Source organism: Actinia tenebrosa, unplaced genomic scaffold (genome assembly GCF_029948245.1).
Source record: "Actinia tenebrosa isolate PJP-AT-01 unplaced genomic scaffold, QUT_ActTen_1.0 PGA_scaffold16__25_contigs__length_10494907, whole genome shotgun sequence".
In the NCBI taxonomy this organism is placed as follows: domain Eukaryota; kingdom Metazoa; phylum Cnidaria; class Anthozoa; order Actiniaria; family Actiniidae; genus Actinia; species Actinia tenebrosa.
In genome coordinates, this window is record NW_028292576.1 from 6,958,020 (window position 1) to 6,978,817 (window position 20,798).

The 20,798-nt window shown below is 41.2% G+C and overlaps 1 protein-coding gene across 1 annotated transcript; it reads left to right on the forward strand.

Annotated features, from left to right (window-relative positions):
• Positions 1-3,514: 3,514 nt before the first annotated feature.
• On the forward strand, positions 3,515-13,201 carry LOC116286325 (short transient receptor potential channel 2-like). The gene is made up of 9 exons (XM_089031062.1): positions 3,515-3,559; positions 4,554-4,748; positions 5,228-5,414; positions 7,102-7,134; positions 7,604-7,838; positions 8,648-9,004; positions 10,228-10,411; positions 11,963-12,185; positions 12,918-13,201. Exons 1-9 carry the CDS (start codon positions 3,515-3,517, stop codon positions 13,199-13,201), a joined length of 1,743 nt encoding a protein of 580 aa, XP_088887188.1.
• Positions 13,202-20,798: the final 7,597 nt, after the last annotated feature.

Consider the following 20,798-nt stretch of genomic DNA (forward strand, 5'->3'; position numbering starts at 1 on the left):
ATTATGTGGTACGAAGCATTTTAGTGTTGAACGCTCTGAAAGGCTAAAATTGTTTTCTAAACGAAAACAAATATTTCATCATAATCACGTGTTATGACGTCCGATCTCACTAAAAACTGCATCAAACATTAATTCAATCTTTATGTGACTTATGTGCAAAAAAGATTTGCAATAGGATAAAACACATTTATGCACTAGCGTTCCAAAAGTGGGAGGTAGCGGTCAAGCGTGAGGGGGTCGAGCCACCTTAAATCAATTTCCAAAAGTAGGCAGTCACCTTAAGTATGGTGCTCCGCTCGCGCTGGCCGAGCGGGAGCTCCGCTATAAACGTACTGATGTACAAAAATGTCGTGACCAAACGTTTGACCCCAGCCGTCCTCGTGGACAGATCATACTCGAGGTATTTACCTGAGTATAATAATTTTTCTTCTCTAAGCGGCTAACAAATCACTATATTTTAGATGTTTTTCGAGCGATTTGAAATAAAAGATCTCACTGCAATCTATTCGAATTAAATCATCATTTTTGAACGACGAAAAGCCTTTATTTCTTTCGACAAAATCAACCCACTCAGGCCAGGACTTCATACTGGATGAACCAGCTAAGCATAGAGAAAAGTTTAGTCCAATATACCCGAAGCACTCAGGCTCTGGAAAATCAAAATTGACCAGGACTTCATACTGGATGAACCAGCCAAGCATAGAGAACAGTTAAGCTCAATATACCCGAAGCACTCAGGCTCTGAAAAATTAAAATTGACCAGGACTTCATGATCATGATACTGGATGAACCAGCTAAGCATAGAGAACAGTTAAGCTCAATATACTCGAAGCACTCCGGCTCTGAAAAATTAAAATTGACCAGGACTTCATGCTGGATGAACCAGTTAAGTATACGGAACTTACATATTTGCGAATTTTGCAATTTTCTTTAACAGTACTAATAAAAAAAAGTTCGCAATTTCCTTGTGGTCGTATTAAAATGATTTAAAATCATATCATATACTAGTAAAAAAAAGTTCGCGAATTTATCAACTTTCATAATTTGCGAATTCTGGTGCCGTATCATATCATATACTAGTAAAAAAAGTTCGCAATTTTATCAACTTTCATAATTTGCGAATTCTGGTGCCGTATCATATCATATACTAGTAACGAGATATAGAATGAAGGGACATGATTGTGTTTGTGCGACAGGCTGCCGCTCAGCCTGCTGAGGGAAAAAGACCCCCTCTGCTAACGGGGTAGTAATTTAAAAGTATTCTTCACGCACAAGATTCGATTTCATGAGCTTCATGAAAAATCAGCATCAATTAATCTTAAAAACTCATGGAATAATTTTTTACTTATTGTCGTTGTAAACCTCAACACCATAAATATGAGAGTTTTGCTAAAAATCACATTTTCGCCGTTTTCTTTAAAACGGTTCCAAGTTTTTTCTTCAAACATCCTAAACATCAATAGACCAGAGCTTTATCTAGATGGTAGTGAAATTTTCACAGCTTGTATTATCCAAATTTTGGAGAAAACGTTTTTTAAAGTGAGGTGTATCTAAAGAGCTCACCCCCGCTAGAAATAATTAATTCAAACATCTAAAGAAGATTAGAAGTTTCTAGTTTTAAGCAGACATCACTTTTGAAGACTGGATTATTAAGAAATATGCTAGAGGAGGGTGATTTTGAAATATAGTTGATGGCATTAACACTATTGTTTTCGATTTTGCTTGCTAACTCAGGTCCAATGGCACAAAAGTACTTATTAAATTCCTCAGCAATATCCTGGGTATTTGTATAATAGTACCATTTTGTGTCAATTAGTATAGGAAATCGCACGATCTCGAGTACAATTTGGGGCGAGTGCAATTAAAGAACTTTCAAAACATTACGAGTGTCTATTAATTCCAAATTGTACGAGAATATCGTGCGATTTTTTGTTTATAGTTGACTCAACAAAATTTCAGTAAAAAATGCGAAGCGACGCCGTTCATCTTTGTCTATTTGTCGGCCGATTTTCAGTCCATCGCGCAACTGAAATGCATAAAAAAGATTAGTTCTTACGGCTTTAAAATTTTATATATATGTTTTTTAAGTATAAAATGATAGATAATAACTGTTTTGACATTGTTTTGGCCTCGTTGGCATAGCGACTTAATTCGGTACTCCTACGGAGTACAATTAACGCTATAATTGTACCTCGACCAATCAGAGTCGAGTAATTTTGTTGAGTGTACTATAAAGTTGGGAAAGACTGGGATTTGGTTGTTCTTTTTATAATACAGCCAATGAGTTTCCATGTTTGCTTCAAATTACCTTTACTAGCAACAAATTTAGATGTCAAGCACTATATGAAAAATCCAGTTAAATTGACACACTAGTTGTGGGTCGGTGGGTCGGTGGGTCGGTGGGTCGGTGGGTCGGTGGGTCGGTGGGTCGGTGGGTCGGTGGGTCGGTGGGTCGGTGGGTCGGTGGGTCGGTGGGTCGGTGGGTCGGTGGGTCGGTGGGTCGGTGGGTCGGTGGGTCGGTGGGTCGGTGGGTCGGTGGGTCGGTGGGTCGGTGGGTCGGTGGGTTGGTGGGTCGGTGGGTCGGTGGGTCGGTGGGTCGGGGGGTTGGTGGGTCGGTTGGTCGCTCGCTCGCTCGCTCGACTTGTTGGTTGGTTGGTTGATTTATTTATATATTTATTATTTTAGAACAAAAATGGCAGAGGAAATCGTCCAGTTGTCAGATACAGAAGGAGCGGAGTCAATACCGGGAAATGATCATGCTGTTAATGCAGAGGGGAGACTTCATGATCATGGTATGAAATGAAGAGTATGGTCTGAATTTTTCTTTAATTTATTCATCGTTCGTTCGTTCGTTGTTTCGATTTTACTTCTCTCTAATTCTTCTAATTTCCACAGAAGAAAGTGAAAACACACAATTTGATGACGTAGCATCTGAAGAGCAGCAAAGTAAGTCAGTTTCATGTACGCAAGCAAAAACAGTTGACCCCTCTTCCCTTTCTAAGTACCACCAACTCCTCAAATGCTAGCCTGCGTAGCAGCCTCTGTTTGGGGGTTCTCTGTTTTGTGGTTTGGGGTTTGTGGGTTCACTGTATGGAGGTTTGTTGTTTTGGGTGTGGGGGTTCTCTGCTTGGGGGTTTGGGGTGTGGGGGTTCTCTGTATGGAGGTTTGTTGATTGGGGCGTGGGGGTTCTCTGTTTGGGGGTTTGGGGTGTGGGGATTCTCTGTTTGGTGGTTTGGGGTTTGGAGGTTTGGCGGTATGGGAATTGGGGTTTGGGGTTTGGGGGTTCGAAGCTCGTGATTTTTAAACTTTATTCGTGTTTCTCCCAACATCCCGCGCGCTCTAATTCACCGGTATACGTAGATTCATAGAGCTTCTATTGCTAAAATATGATCACATCGTTTCGTATTAATATTTTACATTCATTTTATGGGAAAAAAAAGAAAAGAAAGAAAAAGAGGTGGATAAGATGATTGAAAGTGATGATATTGATAAGATGAAATTGGTGAGGCCAAACATGTTGAAAGGACTATCAACAAACAGTCTTGAAAAGGCTTTGGACGTAAGTACAAAAAATAAACAAACAAAGTAAAGTGCGAAGCATCCTTTAAGAATGAGACTAACTTTTGCGTACAATATAGTTGGCGACAGAGATGCCAAAAGATGTTACTATATATGGTACTCACTACCTGAATTCTCATTGGTCGAGAACCTACTGATAATTCTAGCTATCAGCATGCGCCAGCGATGGATATTTATCTGTAGGCAGTTATCTGCAAAGACGAGCCTGCATGGGTGCTCTGTAGGTTGTTTTTTATATATGGTGTGCTATATATTTTTAAACTTTTTTTAAAAATTAATTAATTAATTAATTTTTTAATTAAAAATCATAAAGTTTCTATCTTTGTATCAATTAATCTATTTGAACAATTAATATATGATAAAAAATTGATTCAATTTGGTTAGTTTTGATGATATTCGGCAAATGTGAACACTTGCCTCAACATTGATAATTCCGAATATCATCAAAATATTTATTATATCTAATATGTATTTATTATTTATATCATCTAATAATTGTTTACTATCATACGCAGCAACTTTTCCATTATCAAAGGCTAATCACACAAAAGTTGCATTAAGCTGCTGATAAAATCACGCAATCGCTATAGTAACGTTGCACGTCGTTTTCACACAATGAAACAGATTGCGCGCTAAGCTAATGCTCCAGTCAATAGACCTCTGTCTTTATCTTGGGTGTAATGTTTTGCCATTTCAAATCACGTGTCATTGTCTTGAGAATAAGATTCTTTGTTTGAGTTGTATTACCCTGCGAGCAGATTCTCCTTTTAACTCCTCTTCTCTCGTCCGAAGAGGAGTGAAAAGGAGATTCTGCTCGCAGGGTAGAGTCGTATCCATATTCATGTGTCTTTTCATGCACAACGGCAATACAAAGAAATGGTTCCCTAGGGAATGACACATGGTCTATAATCAGAAAACATTACGCCCGAGCTAGATAGGTTTATTTAGGTACGTTCATTGTCTTTCAATTGCAGTACAGCTCTAAGTTAACAGAAAAAGCCCAGCGTTCCAAAGTACAAGAAGAAGAATTGCAAGCCATTGCGAGTTCCATGGAGGAGTACGCATTCCATCTGATTGAACCTCTCAAGAAAGATCATAACAAAAAACAAATATTTAAACTCAAATTTGATCACATCGCTGCTAAAGCAGTGTTGTTGAAGCAAAAGAAGGTACTTGATGGCGCTGCTAAAAATCACGCTATTGCATTGTTATAGCAACGTAGCACGATGAACAGATCACGCGCGATGCTATAGCCCTGCAGCCAATATACTCTTTTAGCTTGGGTGTAATGTATTTTATCCACTTTATACGGCGAGTCATTTAATCAGTGAACTTGTACTATACGAAACGTGGCCATTTACTCCTCTAACTTGTCTCGAAACAAAAAAACACGCCAAATTCCAATTTGCGAGTTAGTTAGCCATGCCATGACTTAGAGGTTGTTTCAGGGTTCGATCTGAGAGTTAGCCGAGCCCTGACTTAGATCAGCCGAGAGGTTATTTAAGGGTTGTTTAAGGCTGTGAGTTAGCCGAGCCCTGACTTAGATTAGCCCAGAGAGGTTGTTTCGAAGCATTATCAATAAAATTCGGAAGTTGTTATTACTATTGCTTTTATATTGCTAAAATTATTCATTCCATTCTTCTGTTAGTTTCTAGCTCATCCGGTCATGTATGAACTTCTAAGAGATTGTTGGAAAGGAATTTTTCGGTCGGAGCGTTCCAAGTTCGGATGGATGTTGTTATACTCCTGGACTCTTTTTGACGTGCTGCTGTTTCCTATCATTTACTTTATTTTACACTTGATTCAAGTGTTTGGACGTGTGTGGCCAAAAAGAGGTTAGTAACCTAAAATTATAGATTGCTTTGGCTGTATTGAACCTGTGAAACAAATATTAGTTATACAATGGTTTTGAGTTGCATACCATGGGATATCCCATCAGACATTAGGGCGTTTTAAATTTCTTGCCTAAATGTTTTGGTATTTACAATGATTAGAGATAAAAGATATTAGTATACCACTTTAACAATTAGACGTCTCACCCTCATGGTCTAAGAGTCAATAGGGGATATTATGCAGAATAGGTCACCTCCCAACTTCAAGATCAATTCAAATATTAGAGCCAAATATCACCCAATATTTTACCATGCTAGACTTCATGCTACCGGTCTAATTGTTAATTGTAACATGCCAAGAGCTTCGTCATATCGTTTTAATTAACGAGTTTAATTTCAAATCATATCGCGAACGAGGGAGTGAGCGAGTCTCTAGCCTCTTGGGTCGCGGGTTCTTAGCCTGGACTTGGCATCACATGTGAAAAGAGTTTGTTAGGTCTTTTCCTTAATTCGAGGGTTTTCCTCCCTCCTCAAAATAATCAGTTAACTCTTAAATCAATCTGTAACTTAGCCGTGCCCTGCTGACTTTGATCAGTTCAGTGGTTGTTTCAAGGTTTGATCTGTGAGTTAGCCGTGCCCTGACTTATATCAGCCCAGAGGTTGTTTTAGGGTTCTATCTGTGAGTTAGCCATGCCCTGACTTAGATCAGCCCAGAGGTTGTTTCAGGGTTTCATCTGTGAGTTAGCCATGCCCTGACTTAGATCAGCCCAGAGGTTGTTTCCGGGTTCGATCTGTGAGTTAGCCATGCCCTGACTTAGATTAGCCTAGTGGTTGTTTCAGGGTTCAATCTGTGAGTTAGCCGTGCCCTGACTTTGATCAGGCCACAGGTTGCTTCAGGGTTTGATCTGTGAGTTAGCCGTGCCCTGACTTAGATCAGCCCAGTAGTTGTTTCAGGGTTCAATCTGTGAGTTAGCCATGCCCTGACTTTGATCAGCCCACAGGTTGTTTCAGGGTTCGATCTGTGAGTTAGCCGTGCCCTGACTTAGATCAGCCCAGTGGTTGTTTCAGGGTTCAATCTGTGAGTTGGCCATGCCCTGCGACTAAGATCAGTCCAGAGGTTGTTTCAGGGTTCTATTTGTGAGTTAGCCGTACCATGACTTAGTTCAGCCCAGAGGTTGTTTCAGGGTTCTATCTGTGAGTTAATTAGCCGTGCCCTGACTTAGATCAGCCCAGTGGTTGTTTCAGGGTTCCATCTGTGAGTTAGCCGTGCCCTGACTTAGATTAGCCCAGTGGTTGTTTCAGGGTTCAATCTGTGAGTTAGCCGAGCCCTGACTTAGATCAGCCCAGAGGTTGTTTCAGGGTTCTATCTGTGAGTTAATTAGCCGTGCCCTGACTTAGATCAGCCCAGTGGTTGTTTCAGGGTTCCATCTGTGAGTTAGCCGTGCCCTGACTTAGATTAGCCCAGTAGTTGTTTCAGGGTTCAATCTGTGAGTTAGCCGAGCCCTGACTTAGATCAGCCCAGAGGTTGTTTCAGGGTTCTATCTGTGAGTTAGACGTGCCCTGACTTAGATCAGCCCAGAGGTTGTTTCAGGGTTCAGTCTGTGAGTTAGCCGTGCCCTAACTCTAAACCCATCGGTCAATACTAATTTTCATCATTTTTTATAACCTTTTTTCATATTCCTTGCCTTAGCCAATGGTACCTATAGAAAAAGCGATTTCTATGGTGAGTATTTTTATTACAGATTTCTAATAAAGTCAGAAGCAAAATCAAACTACAAATTTTATATTTCTTTTTAGTTACCTTATTTTATCTTCAAATTTGACACTGCAATCAAAACCTTAAAATTGGTTATCTTCTTTCGAAAAAGACAACATGCTTAACTTGTTCGAATTTGTGCCTGAAAAAAAAATTTTACTGAAAAAAACTTTTAATCCACTTTTGGTTCATCAGTATTTTCTCTCTATGTTGCTATAATGTCTATTTATATGGTATTGCGACTACCATCTAAGGCATCTCTTGGTCCCCGCGAGACAATTGCGTTTGTGTAAAGGGCTATAAAGCGTCATGGCGTCTCAATCGTTAATATAGGGAATAAAAGAATCATTCTCAAGAAATGGCACATGGTCTGAAACTGGAGAATATTATACCCAAGTAGGAGAGTCCACATCAATAAAAGTTTTGTTATTTTCAGAAACCCTTTACCACGAACGTTTTAAGACGCCCTATTTTATTTTCGTACGGGACATGCTAAGCTACTTTGCACTTCTGGTCCTCCATTTTTTCTTGTGCTTCCAGCCTTCTACTCTTCACTTTATTGTCGAGGAATGGATCATCCTGATTTTCTTCTTGGGCAGATTTATGATGGAAGTTTACCAAGTTGTGAATGGGTTTAAAAATGTAAGGCAGACGTTCAGCAATTATCTAAGGTAGATGGCCTATCCAGCTTAATTTCGATTTCTTAACTCTTACTTTTATACCAAAATAACAATACATTTGTAACATGATCGAGTATGTCAAGTTTTGTTTTGTAGGTTGGTTTTATAATGGTTAAATTAATGTTTCTTCTACCAAAAAAAAATCATTTCCTCGCTATTTACCGCTGTTAGAGCGCGCGCAGGGTACCACAGCTTAGCTTGCTCGCATTCATGTAATTTCAAACATAAAATCTGTGACCAATTATACCATTGTAATCCCTGAAAATGGTTTCTAATGCCCGAAAGTTGGGAAATAAATTGTATTCATTTTGGTTGAAGAAACATTAGTTATGTTTGAAATTACATGAGCATCTTCATGTATTTCATAAGTGCTACGCGGTACACATATTCTCATCTTTAATTATAATCGAGTATATTTTTGTTATGCTTAATCAGGTTTTGACCATCGATTACATCTGTTACGTATTTCTACTTTTTTTTGCATGCATTGTTTTTCCATTCAACTCATCGAATCCCATCTACTCCAACTCATTTGCCCATCCATCCCATCCTATCAACCCGAACGCACTTGTCCTCATGTTTTTAATATTTCATCCATTCGTCCATCGTATCCTTTCATTATATTCTTATTATTTTATTCCTATCAATAATTAATACTTTGCTTCGTTCTTCCTACTTAATGTTCGTTCAGATAATTTCTTCAAATCAATCTTTGTGTTCATTGTTCGAATTATATTTATGTTCAATATCCAAAGAACAGAAAGGTAAATTAATCAGACATCGTTTTATAATCAAATTAGTGACTCGTGGAATCGTCTAGATGCCGTCACCCTAACAATATACGCCGTACTGCTTATTCTACGAGTGATCACGTGGTCTGTTCATACTTCTATTTCAAACAATCCCCTACTGGTCGGAGCAGGATATCTTTATGACATAAATTCCATGCTGTTGACGTTACGCGTGTTTGGTCACATCATAGAGTTAAAGGCAAAATTTGGGACCATACAGATAGCTTTGTTTCAAATCACTGAAAATATTGTTGCAGTCTTTGGCCAGCTCTTGGCAGTTATTATTGCTTTTTCCCTTGCCATTTCCAAGATTCGTATGACACAAATTTCGTTTGAAGGGACACCAAGTACTGTCTTTCTCGAAAGGTAAGACCTTGTTTTGAAACTAGCTAAAGGTAAGGTGGCCTTACTAAAAAGCCTCTCATACTGAAAAAATGTAACATTTAGGGGGCCCAGATACTGAATGAATAGGAAAATGAGATCAAATGGGGTCCAGATACTGAATGAATGAAACATGAGGTCAAAGGGGGTCTATAAACTGAATGAATGGAACCTGAGGTCAAAGGAGGTCCAGATACTGAATGATTGGAACATGAGGTCAAAGGGAGTCCAGATACTGAATGAATGGAACATGAGGTCAAAGGTGATCCAGATACTGAATGAATGGAATGTGAGCTCAAAGGGGGTTCAGATACTGAATGAATGGATCATGAGGTCAAAGGGGGTCCAGATACTGAATGAATATGGAACATGAGGTCAAAGGGGGTCCAGATACTGAATGAATGGACCATGAGGTCAAAGGGGGTCCAGATACTGAATGAATGGAATGTGAGCTCAAAGGGGGTCCAGATACTGAATGAATATGGAACATGAGGTCAAAGGGGGTCCAGATACTGAATGAATGAAACATGATGTCAAAGGGGGTCCAGATACTGAATGAATGGAATGTGAGGTCAAAGGGGGTCCAGATACTGAATGAATGGACCATGAGGTCAAAGGGGGTCCAGATACTAAATGAATATGGAACATGAGGTCAAAGGGGGTCCAGATACTGATGAATGGACCATGAGGTCAAAGGGGGTGCAGATACTGAATGAATATGGACCATGAGGTCAAAGGGGGTCCAGATACTGAATGAATATGGAACATGAGGTCAAAGGGGGTCCAGATACTGATGAATGGAACATGAGTCAAAGGGGGTCCAGATGCTGAATGAATGGAACATGAGTCAAAAGGGGTCCAGATACTGAATGAATGGACCATGAGGTCAAAGGGGGTCCAAATACTGAATGAATGGACCATGAGGTCAAAGGGTGTCCAGATACTGAATAAATGGAATGTGAGCTCAAAGGGGGTCCAGATACTGAATGAATGGACCATGAGGTCAAAGGGGGTCCAGATACTGAATGAATATGGAACATGAGGTCAAAGGGGGTCCAGATACTGATGAATGGACCATGAGGTCAAAGGGGGTCCAGATACTGAATGAATGGACCATGAGGTCAAAGGGGGACCGATTCTCCGGAATCCCCACTTTAGTGGACCATTCTAATAACTGATAAAGAAATATTATTCACATTTTTTCCCAGTTGGTGGAGCATAGCGAAGCATCTTCTGTGGTCTTTTCTTCTAGAACCACAGGTACTTATTGTACCATATGAGAGGACGATCGTCTTCGTTCAGATTCTTTATGTGCTGTTTTTGATCATTGCCGTAGTGATGCTGATGAACATGATGATTGCTATTCTAACGAACACATACCAGCGAGCTGAGGTATTAAACTACAGAATATATACTCTATACCCTATAACCTGTACCCTGTACCCTGTACCCTGTACCCTGTACCCTGTACCCTGTACCCTGTACCCTGTACCCTGTACCCTGTACCCTGTACCCTGTACCCCATACCACATTATGCCACAGGTTTCCCAAGCTCAATTTAAGTTTCGATCGAATTACAGTAAATATTTGGCGTTTTTAAAAGATAAATTACCGGATATAAGCTAAGAAATACATTTGTAATTTTTCTTTAAATTTATTTGTTGGTATTGATCCGTTGTGGGTCTGGGATGAGTTTGAGGCCAATACGTATAGTATTTCACGAGTTACAGTACATTTAAAAAATGTAAACAAATAAAAACAAGCAATTGCATGCCCATCAAAATCTGTCGGGAACAGTTTTGAAAAAGAAAGTAAGATAAGATAAACTATTGTGCAGCAAATAAATGAAAAATTAAATCGTCCTTGTCTTACTAGCCTGCGTCCCCCAGGAGCCGCCACGCAGGCTTTTGTTTTACTTTATTACGAGGGTAACACTTTTAAAATAGCCAGCTAGTGGATTACAAGCCTATGGCCCGTATTCCATGATCAAATACTCCAGTTTCGAGTTCTCTGTTGCTCAGGGTTAGCCTCGATTTTGTGCAGAATATTCATGTGTTCCAGTGAAGTTGCGTGGAATTTCAAAGTGTTTGTGTTGTTGAAGTCGTGTATTCTTTACTTTAATGTTGGTAAAGAGCGTTTTCACTCACGCGAGGCAGCCATATTGGTGTACCAAACAATAAAAACTTTCTGCAAAATTTTTGCCTCAAAATAGAATTCAAATCCCCGAGGATAGAAAATGTCAATGTTTTGGAACACCAACATGGCCGCTCTTACGTCACGTGAAAACGCTCTATTGTAAATATTTAGACACTAATACGAGGTAAGCCTGAGTAAACGAGGCCCCGTCCACACGTATCCGCAAATGTTTGTATCCGCAAATTTTTTTTGCTGATACGAAAATGTTCGCGTCCACACGCAGCGTATTCGAATCGTTTTTGACTCGTTTTCACTGTCCACACGTATCCACACGTACATTTCCGTTGGTTGCTTTGATCGTTAAAAATGAGACGTTTTTATTGTTTTTGTTATTGTAAAAACAACAAAAAATGACCAAAAAAATGGTTGTGTCTGTCTCCTCTCATTCACATCACATGTTCGTAATCCATTTTTCATGAAAGTAGTTTGCGGATCCATTCATTATCCTCGTGGATCCACACTACTTTGACAATGGATGATTAAGTTTACCATCAATAAGAGAACAGACACATAAAAAACTGCAGTGAATTTGTAAATTCTCAATCTGTGTGTAGCAAATCTTGTGGATTCTCCCGACTTTGACAATGTGTTATGACGCAATTTATCGTCAATAAGAGGACAGACACATAAAAATCTGATGTCTATTTGTTAATTTTCGTTAGGGACATGAAATATCACGGGGTTCAAACATTTTATCGTTGTTTAGTAACTACTAAACACCTCTCTCTTTATAATTTTCTTTTACAGCGCAATGCTTTTCAAGAATGGTCTTACAAAAAAGCAGCAACAATACTCACCTATTGCAACTATCATCCTGTACCTGTTCCATTAAACATCATCTCGCTTACTTTTCTCCTGATGCGGAATTTTTATAAGAAGATTCGTTGCAGAAGCTCCACCGTCGATATTGAAAAAGACCCTAAAAAGGTAGCACTTGACAATGACATAAAGGTAAATACTGTTCCTTTACGTTAGGCTGGGGTCTAACTCGAAATAGACACTTTTCGAGTTCCAAATTACCGTGACTGTGTTCCTTGATTACAGACTCATTTACTCAGGTTAGCCTCGTATCAGTGTCTAAATATTCACAAATACCATCGGTAAAGTAAAGAATACACAACTTTAACAACCCTGAACAACAGAGAACTCGAATATGGAGTATTAACCTAACGGTTCATTTAGACTCCAAGCTCTAACTTGAAATTCCAATTTATTTATTTTACCTCAAACAACCTGTATTTTTTCTTGCTTTTTTATATAATAATAATAATTATTATTATTATATACTACTTCGTCCATGGCGACGACTTCCCCATTAAAGATGGTTCGTGAAACTGTTCCTTATTTTATGCTTCTTCCTTAACGTTATTATTTTTACTTGGGTTTTGAATTAGAGAATCTAAACATATAGGCTCAGATTTCCAGCCGTCGGGGTTTCGTGCCCCCGCGATACTTTCCTCCCTATCCAAATATATCAGAAATGGTATATAAGCAATACTTTCCGTTAAAATATACCACGTTTTTTTTGAAAGCCAAGCCTTTTTGAAAACATGACATTTTGTAAGATAAAATAAAGCAAAATATTGAACTATCATATTCATTTCGAACCTTTTCCCTGGTCCTCAGGAGGCTTAAGTTAACAGTACTCCCCTGTATTAACAATGCACACAATATACCTTTCTGAAAATTAAAATTTATTTAGGGGACCGACTGGACCATGTTGTAAAGCAGACGGATGAAAACCGTCATCTCATTGGACACATCGCAGAACGGTTATTCACTCATGGTCCCAACGGGAATGAAGGCGCTGGATCAGATAGTAGGCAGAAATGGGATGTCAAAGGAATTCATATTCTGGGCAACCGCTTGTCATACGACTCGCGTGAATGTCATAAAAGTAGTGATGCTCATGAAGAATATCACGGGGCGAGGTATCTTGCACCTTTATCTCCAGAAATGCCTGGCTTTGAGGTAGGAGCTCAGTAGTATAGGGGATGGGGGTTCCAGCGCAACGACAACCGGAGGATTACCCGTCTAAAGTACCCACCTCGATTCGTACCGCGATTACCCGCATCCCGCGTCTATGTAAGATATGTTAGTCTATATATGGAGTGCGAAGATTGTAAGAGAACTTTTAAGAAAGAAGTGGACTTGAAGAAGCATTTAAAGATGAAGACGAAATGTATGAGCAGCTATGATTGTGGATGTGGTAAGAAGTTTGAGACTAAGGTTAAATTGTTTTGGCATTGTCAGGATTGTGAGTATGACTACGACGACCTAAAAAGTGCTTGGTATTAGGTATAAAATATTTCCTATTATATAGATGGAATCCCAAAGCAATTTCGAAACGGTGTCAATACCCGGTAACGGTGAGATTGACGTTAGACAGTTTTGGCGTCAGTCAGAAAGGAAGGTCAAGAGAACGCTTCGAAAAGGTATAGAAGAATTAGGAGCCCTGAAAGCGAGTATAATGGTAGAAGTGAGTCTATCAAAAGATGAGGTAACGACGACAGCAATGCTGCGATCAAAGTCGTTAGTGATATTAGAGTCCACCAATCTGGATAAGTCACTCAGCGAAGCCTTAGAAGCAATAATGGAGTCGCTGTCTAACTACACGAAAGAAGGATCAGGTTGGACAGTGGAGGAGGTAGAAGGTATGGAGGTTAGCATGGCAAGGTACGTACCAATACGAGGAGGAAGTTACGTGCCCCTACCAACGTGGGTAGAAAGGAAAAAAGCCATAGTCAACGTAAAAAATGACGACAACCGCTGCTTTATGTGGGCAATACGATCCGCGCTGTATCCAGTAGATAAGGATCCCTGTAGGACAAGTAAGTATCCCACAGACGATTTAGAGTGGGATGGTGCGGAATTTCCCATGCAGTTGATAGACATCCCCATATTTGAGGAAATAAACGATTTAGCAATTAACGTTTATGGAGTCAGAGACCAAACGATAGTACCACTAGTGTTGTCAAAGAGTAAAGGAGAACGAATACACCTTTTCTACCACGGCGGACATTATTCGTGGGTTAAACATATTAGCAGACTGTTTTACAGACACACCAAACACAAAGGTAAGAAATACTTCTGCGATTGCTGCTTATTATCCTTTACCAGCGTTAAAGCTCTAAAGGAACACGATGAAATATGTCGCGGAGTCGAAGAAGTGGCGCAACGGATCCAGATGCCCACAGATAAGAGCCTATCCTACTCAGACCATCAAAAGCAGATGCAGGTGCCTTACGTGATATATGCAGACTTTGAAGCGTTGATAACTAAGGAAGAGCAGAAAAGTGGTGCCACGAATAAGGTGGGATTACACGAGATTTGCTCCTTTGGTTACATAGTAGTCAGATCAGACGGTAAGGCTGACCCTCCTGTAATTTACCGAGGTAAGAACGCAGCTAATGAGTTTCTAGAAGCATTGCGAGAAGAGGAGGAAGAGATAAGAGAACAATTAAGACACCCAAAGAAGATGGTATTTACCAAAGAGAACCAGGAGGCTTTTACCAAGGCAAAGAAATGCCACATTTGCCAACATACGCTTCTCCAGTTTGGAAGACGGGTCAAGAAAGCGTGGGACGAAGATGGAAAGTATCTAGGAGAAGCTCATTTCAAATGTGGCAGGTATGCTAAGAAGGGTGAGAAGCCGGGAAAGCCTTCCACCCACTGCATTCATTGTCATAAAGCATTCGTTGAGGATTTCTATGTGGATAAGGTTAGAGATCACTGCCACATCACGGGTAAATACAGAGGTGCGGCTCATTGGAAATGCAACATAAACTTCAAAGTAGATCCAGAAATGGAAATACCCGTATTCTTTCATAATTTAAGGGGTTACGACAGTCACTTACTCTTACAAGGAACGGACGGCTCCGAAGTAAAGTGCATACCCAACAACAAAGAAAGGTACATGTCCGTAACCGTAGGCAAGCTGAAGTTCTTAGACTCGCAGCAGTTCATGGCGGACTCCTTAGCAAACTTGGTTAAATACAACACGGAGTTCCCCATTTCCAGTCAATACGGCGCGGAAAGGAAAGGAGTCTACCCATACGAATACATGGACTCCTGGGAGCGATTCGAAGAGCCCCTACCACCCAAAGAGAGATTCTACAGCACCCTAAACGAGTCTGGTATAAAGGACGAGGAGTACCAGCATGCGTTAGATGTGTGGGAAAAGTACTCCTGTGAGAATATGGGAGAATACCACGACATCTACCTACGTTCAGACGTAGTGCTGCTCGCGGATGTTTTCCAAAGCTTTCGAAAGATGGCAATGGAATACTACGGGTTGGATCCAGCGAACTTCTACACGGCTCCTGGACTTAGTTGGAGTGCGCTTCTAAAGAAGACAAACGCGCAACTGGATTTCCTAACGGAATACGACATGTACCGCTTTATGGAAGACGGTATCCGCGGCGGTGTTTGCGGACCCAGCAGACGATACGCAAAAGCGAACAATCCCACGGTGGAGTACGACCCGGAGAAGCCAACCACATACATATTCTACTTAGACGCAAACAACCTCTACGGTTGGGCAATGTCGCAGTACTTACCTGTACGCGACTTCGAATGGGACGACATAAAGCCCATAGAGTTTTACCTAAACGTAGGTAAAGAAGACGACAAAGGTTACGTGCTGGAGGTGGACCTGGAATACCCAGAGCACTTGCACGACGCGCACAATGAGTTCCCATTAGCACCAGAAGCAATAGAAATACCATTTAAGCAGCTGAGTCCGCTGCAGAGGGAAATGTGCCCTGGCTACAAACCGTACAGGAAACTAACTATGAACCTGATGGATAAGAAGAAGTATGTGGTGCATTACCGCAACCTGCAGTTCTATGTGCGCCACGGCTTACGCGTGAAGAAGATTCACCGCGTTTTGAAGTTCACGCAGGAACCATGGATGCGCTCCTACATTGACTTTAACACACAAAAGCGTACGCAGGCAAAGAATGACTTCGAAAAGAACCTGTTTAAACTAATGAACAATAGCGTATTTGGTAAGACGATGGAGAACATCCGCAAGCGCGTAAGCATAAAGATAGCCAGCACCAGAGAGGAAGCAGAAGCATACGTATCACAGCCTGGATTCGTTAGATACGTAGAAATGTTAAACTTCTACGTGATTCACATGAAGAAAGCGAATCTATTCCTGAATAAACCCGTATACACGGGGTTTACAGTGTTAGACCTATCAAAGCTGCTCATGTATGAGTTTTACTACGACAAGCTAAAACCGAAATACGGTGATAAGTGCCGCCTCTTATACACCGACACCGATTCCTTGATACTAGAGGTGCAGACGGAAGACATTTACGAAGACTGTGTTCCCGACATCGATGAATACGACACCAGCGATTACCCACGCGACCACTTTCTTTACTCCCCTAAAAACAAGAAAGTAATCGGGAAAATGAAGGATGAGATGAAAGGAAAACCCATCGTGGAATACGTGGGTCTGAAACCTAAGATGTACAGCGTGCTAAAGCTGGACGGTGTAGAAAAGAAAGCCAAAGGCGTAAAAAAATACGTGGTTAAGAAGGACATTACGCACGAGTCCTACTTGAAGGTACTGCGTACGCGTAAGGAACAGCGACATAAGATGAACAGCCTGCGCAGCTATGGTCATCAGATACATAACGTCACGCAGGAGAAGGTGTCACTGTCTGCATTTGACGGTAAGAGGTGGATGTGTGATGATGGTATCCATACGATAGCATTCGGACATCACACGATAAGCAGTTCTTCTTTGACGAACCCACGAGTGGGACCATCATGAAGATAATACAAGATGGGCTGACCCTTCTTAGCTATCGCACTTCGGATCTGGTAAGTTTCAAAAGACCAATTAGGATCCGTAGCTCTTTTGGATCCTCCTTCTAATTCACCCGGCTCATAGAGATATCGAACCGTGACATCACCTAATTTCTTTTCCTGGGGGAAGACCGCCCTTGAACTTCTGACGTAGGACTTGTGTTCCACGTGTTTCTTTTTTATGGCATCTCTGGGTTTTATTCCCGTAGCCCTGGCCGCCTCGTTGTTCAAAGCCGCGACGACCTGGGGGAGCCTCTGAGTCCATTCCCTGTTGCGTTTGGATGGATCTTCCAGCTCTTTCCAATACTGGTACCCAAAGAGACGCTCGGCCAAGGTCTTATTGAATCTTTCGACGATGCTCTGACCCCTGTGGTACTCTGCTTCGGCTCTCCTAATTTTAGTGTCGTGGTCTTTCAGGGTCTTAGTAACCACGCCCATGAACTCTGTCCCTGCATCCACTTGCAGCAGCTTAGGCCATTTCAAGACGCGCTTATAAATCCTACCTAGGGCTTCTGCGACTTCCCCAGAATCCTTGCTGGTTATGGGTTCGGCGTCCTTGTATCTGCTTGCGATATCAACTACGTTCAAAGCGTACCTATAGGTCTTTCTTCTCACCTTGTCGTGCGGCAAGAAGAGCAAATCCGCCTGATGAACTTCATTGGGGGTATTTACGGTAAAGCTGGGCCTGGGAATGTACTTAGGCACGGGAAGATAAACCTGCCAGAGGGTTTGTTTTTTCAACCAGTTCTTAGCCGTTTCATCTGATACCCTGGCCGCGGTCGCGAGTTTCTTGATAGCTGACGCTCCTCTCCAATAGCCTTCAGGTCCATAGTAAATCCTTTTAAGTTTGTCCTCAGTTCGGCCCATTATATGAATTCCAGGATGAGATTGATCTTACGTCCATTAAAATCCACCGTCTTTCCGTCCACTTTAATGGTGATGTTTATGCTTTCCACCAAATTAGACAAGTCATAGCTCAAAGAAATGGGGGTGTATTCTACCAGGTCAAATGGATTACCTTTGGGTAGAAACTTGGACATAAGAGAAGACTTTTCTCCATTATTGTAACTATGGACCAAATCGCAATAGACTTCGTAAGAGGATGCGACTTTCCATTTCACATCATATGTACTGCCGCTATTTATTGTGGTACTAGTAAGACCCAGGAGTTCTACCAATGAACTGTCCTTCAAATTAGCGCTTCCATTATTTTTCTTAAATGTCATTTCATGGGGTAATCCTGTGGTAAGAGTATATCCATGCTTTGCTAGCTCCTTAGCCAGTGTTATAGGTGTGTATTAGGAATCTGGTATTTTTGGTTTGGCGGCATTGTCAACGACAAAGCCATCAATTAAATTATACCAAGAATTGTACAAAGAGCAACTAACCAACCGAACCCTTTCCGCGCGGATGGGAGGATTCAGATAAGTGGTAAAGTTATTCTTGTCGCTTTCCAAAAAGACGATCATTATATTAGATACGCCAAGGCCACGCCTCCTGCCAGCCCTGCGACTCCTACGAAGACCAACTCACTATTTTTTTGTTTCTTAGAAGGCTGGTAGTAATTCTTAAAGTCAGGCTTCTTTAACACCACTGTTGGGTGCGCCTGCGAATAAAGTTTGAAGGCGTAGTCTGTGTTTTCGAAGTTCTTATCCGCCTGCATTTTGTCTTGGTAATTCTTATCCAACCAATCCCTGTAAGCTTGTCTTTTTTTATTCCAAGCCGCCACGTCCCGCTGATATTTCTCCAGCGCTAAGTCGTGCCTTTTTCTTTCGGCGTTAGATTCTGCGTTTCTATCACCGCTAACTAATTTATCCAGATATCTACCGCCATAATTAGCTCCTGTAAATGCTAAAGCTGCAATAACTCCACCTGCGACTAAGCTAACCATTATATGTTAGGCAGGTACTTTTCCTTTCGTAGGTAATCCTTTAGCATGATAGCCCCGCCAACGGCAGCGGTCATTTTAGCGAAATTAGCGAAGCTCTTGCTTGGGTCTTCAGTAAAGTCTTCTTTGAGCACTTTCTTACCTACCCAACCAATACCCGCAACAATAGAGGTAATGATAGCTGCCTCTTCAACAGTTTTCAACAATGCAGTCGACATTATATTACAAAGCGAGAAGGTCATTCCATTTCAGGGATTTTGTTTTTTCTGACCTCCACAGGTGCGTGATATGTTGGGGCCTCCCACTTTACTTCTGGCTTCATATTCCGCCATTGTAAGTAAAAGCTGCCTGCTGCTATAGCAATTCCTAACGCGCCGATGACGTAGCCGGGATTCCAAAAGGATTCGCTTTCGTCCTCCACCTTTTCTTCTTTTTTGGCTTTATTCTTTCTGTTCATCTCCGCGAGCTTCTTTCCCGCGGCAACTCTGCTTGCAGATTTAGGCTTGGTAATCTTCTGCTCCTCCTGAGGTTGTTCTTCGGTGCCACTCATCTTATATCTAAGGACTTGAAGGACTTGATAATAACTTGACGATGACTTGACAATGACTTAAGGATGACTTGATTAAGTACTTAAGATGACTTGACTAAGTACTTAAGGATGACTTAATTAAGTACTTAAGATGACTTGACTAAGTACTTAAGGATGACTTAATTAAGTACTTAAGATGACTTGACTAAGTACTTGACAATGACTTGACTAAGTACTTAAGACGACTTGACAATGACTTGACTAAGTACTTAAGGATGACTTGACTAAGTACTTGATAATGACTTGACTAAGTACTTGATAATGACTTGACTAAGTACTTGAGGTGACTTGATTATCAGCAAGTGCTGCCTGAAAGACCTTTTCAACTTCTCTGTCCTTCTTGAAGTCCTTCCAAGATGTTCCAAAGGAACCTAGTACCTCCTTCAAGTCAACGTGCTGAGCTACGTGCAAAGCTGCAGAGGCTACTGCCATTAACTTACCGCACTTCAAAGACAACCACCCGCAGGTTATCTTAAGTTCTTGGGATATGACATAGTCATCTCTTATGTCCTTCCGCAGTTGCTCCACATCGTCTATGGGCAGTGCAAGTCCAAGCAATTTAGTCGCAAGTCGGATAGCGGAGTCTGCGACGGCGTCCGTGGTCTTACTTGCAAGGGCAGCCTCGTACCTCTTATGGAACTTTTTGACTTCCTCTTCTGACAACTTGTTAACTTGCTCATGGGTAAGTTCCTTGCCTATCATTTCTTTACACTTCCCCGAAGACACAAGGATGTTGAGTTGTTCCTTAAGGTTACTTTCGTCTAACTGTGTGGGGACTTCATCTAAGAGCTGCTCAATCTCCATATACATTAGGAGTTAAAGGTCTTTATTGAATACGGAAACCTCAAAGAGAAGATCATCTTGGAATGTTGATGCGTCTTTAATTGCCGCATGTATTCATGCAACTGTTCCTTGGATATCTCACCGCCGTAGTCAGAAAGAATGGTTTCCAGGTCAGACTTACTGGGTGTATAAAATACGACCAGGGAGCCTATGTTTTCCCTAAAGGGTTTAGAGACACTGGTAAGCTGCTGCGAGAGCAACCAAACGCTAATGTTGTCATGTCTGCCGCTGAAGGCGAGCTTCACTAATTCGGAAGTGCGTCTTTTTACGTCGTCCCCGCAGGCAATGTCATCCAGTATGAGTAAAGTCTGTGTATCTTTAGGGAATTGTTTGTGCCAAAACTTCAAATGGCTGGATAACTCGTTAGGGTCCAATATGTCCACAAAGAAGTCGTCATCTTTCACTCCTATGCCTTCCCAGGTGCGGTTATTTACGTAGGT

Excerpts from the sequence above, each read along its gene's own strand:
- LOC116286325 (XM_089031062.1), top strand. The coding sequence starts at position 3,515 with ATGTTGAAAGGACTATCAACAAACAGTCTTGAAAAGGCTTTGGAC. Across the intron at positions 5,415-7,101 it reads ACGTGTGTGGCCAAAAAGAG|CCAATGGTACCTATAGAAAA; the intron begins GTTAGTAACCTA and ends TCCTTGCCTTAG. Across the intron at positions 9,005-10,227 it reads AGTACTGTCTTTCTCGAAAG|TTGGTGGAGCATAGCGAAGC; the intron begins GTAAGACCTTGT and ends ATTTTTTCCCAG.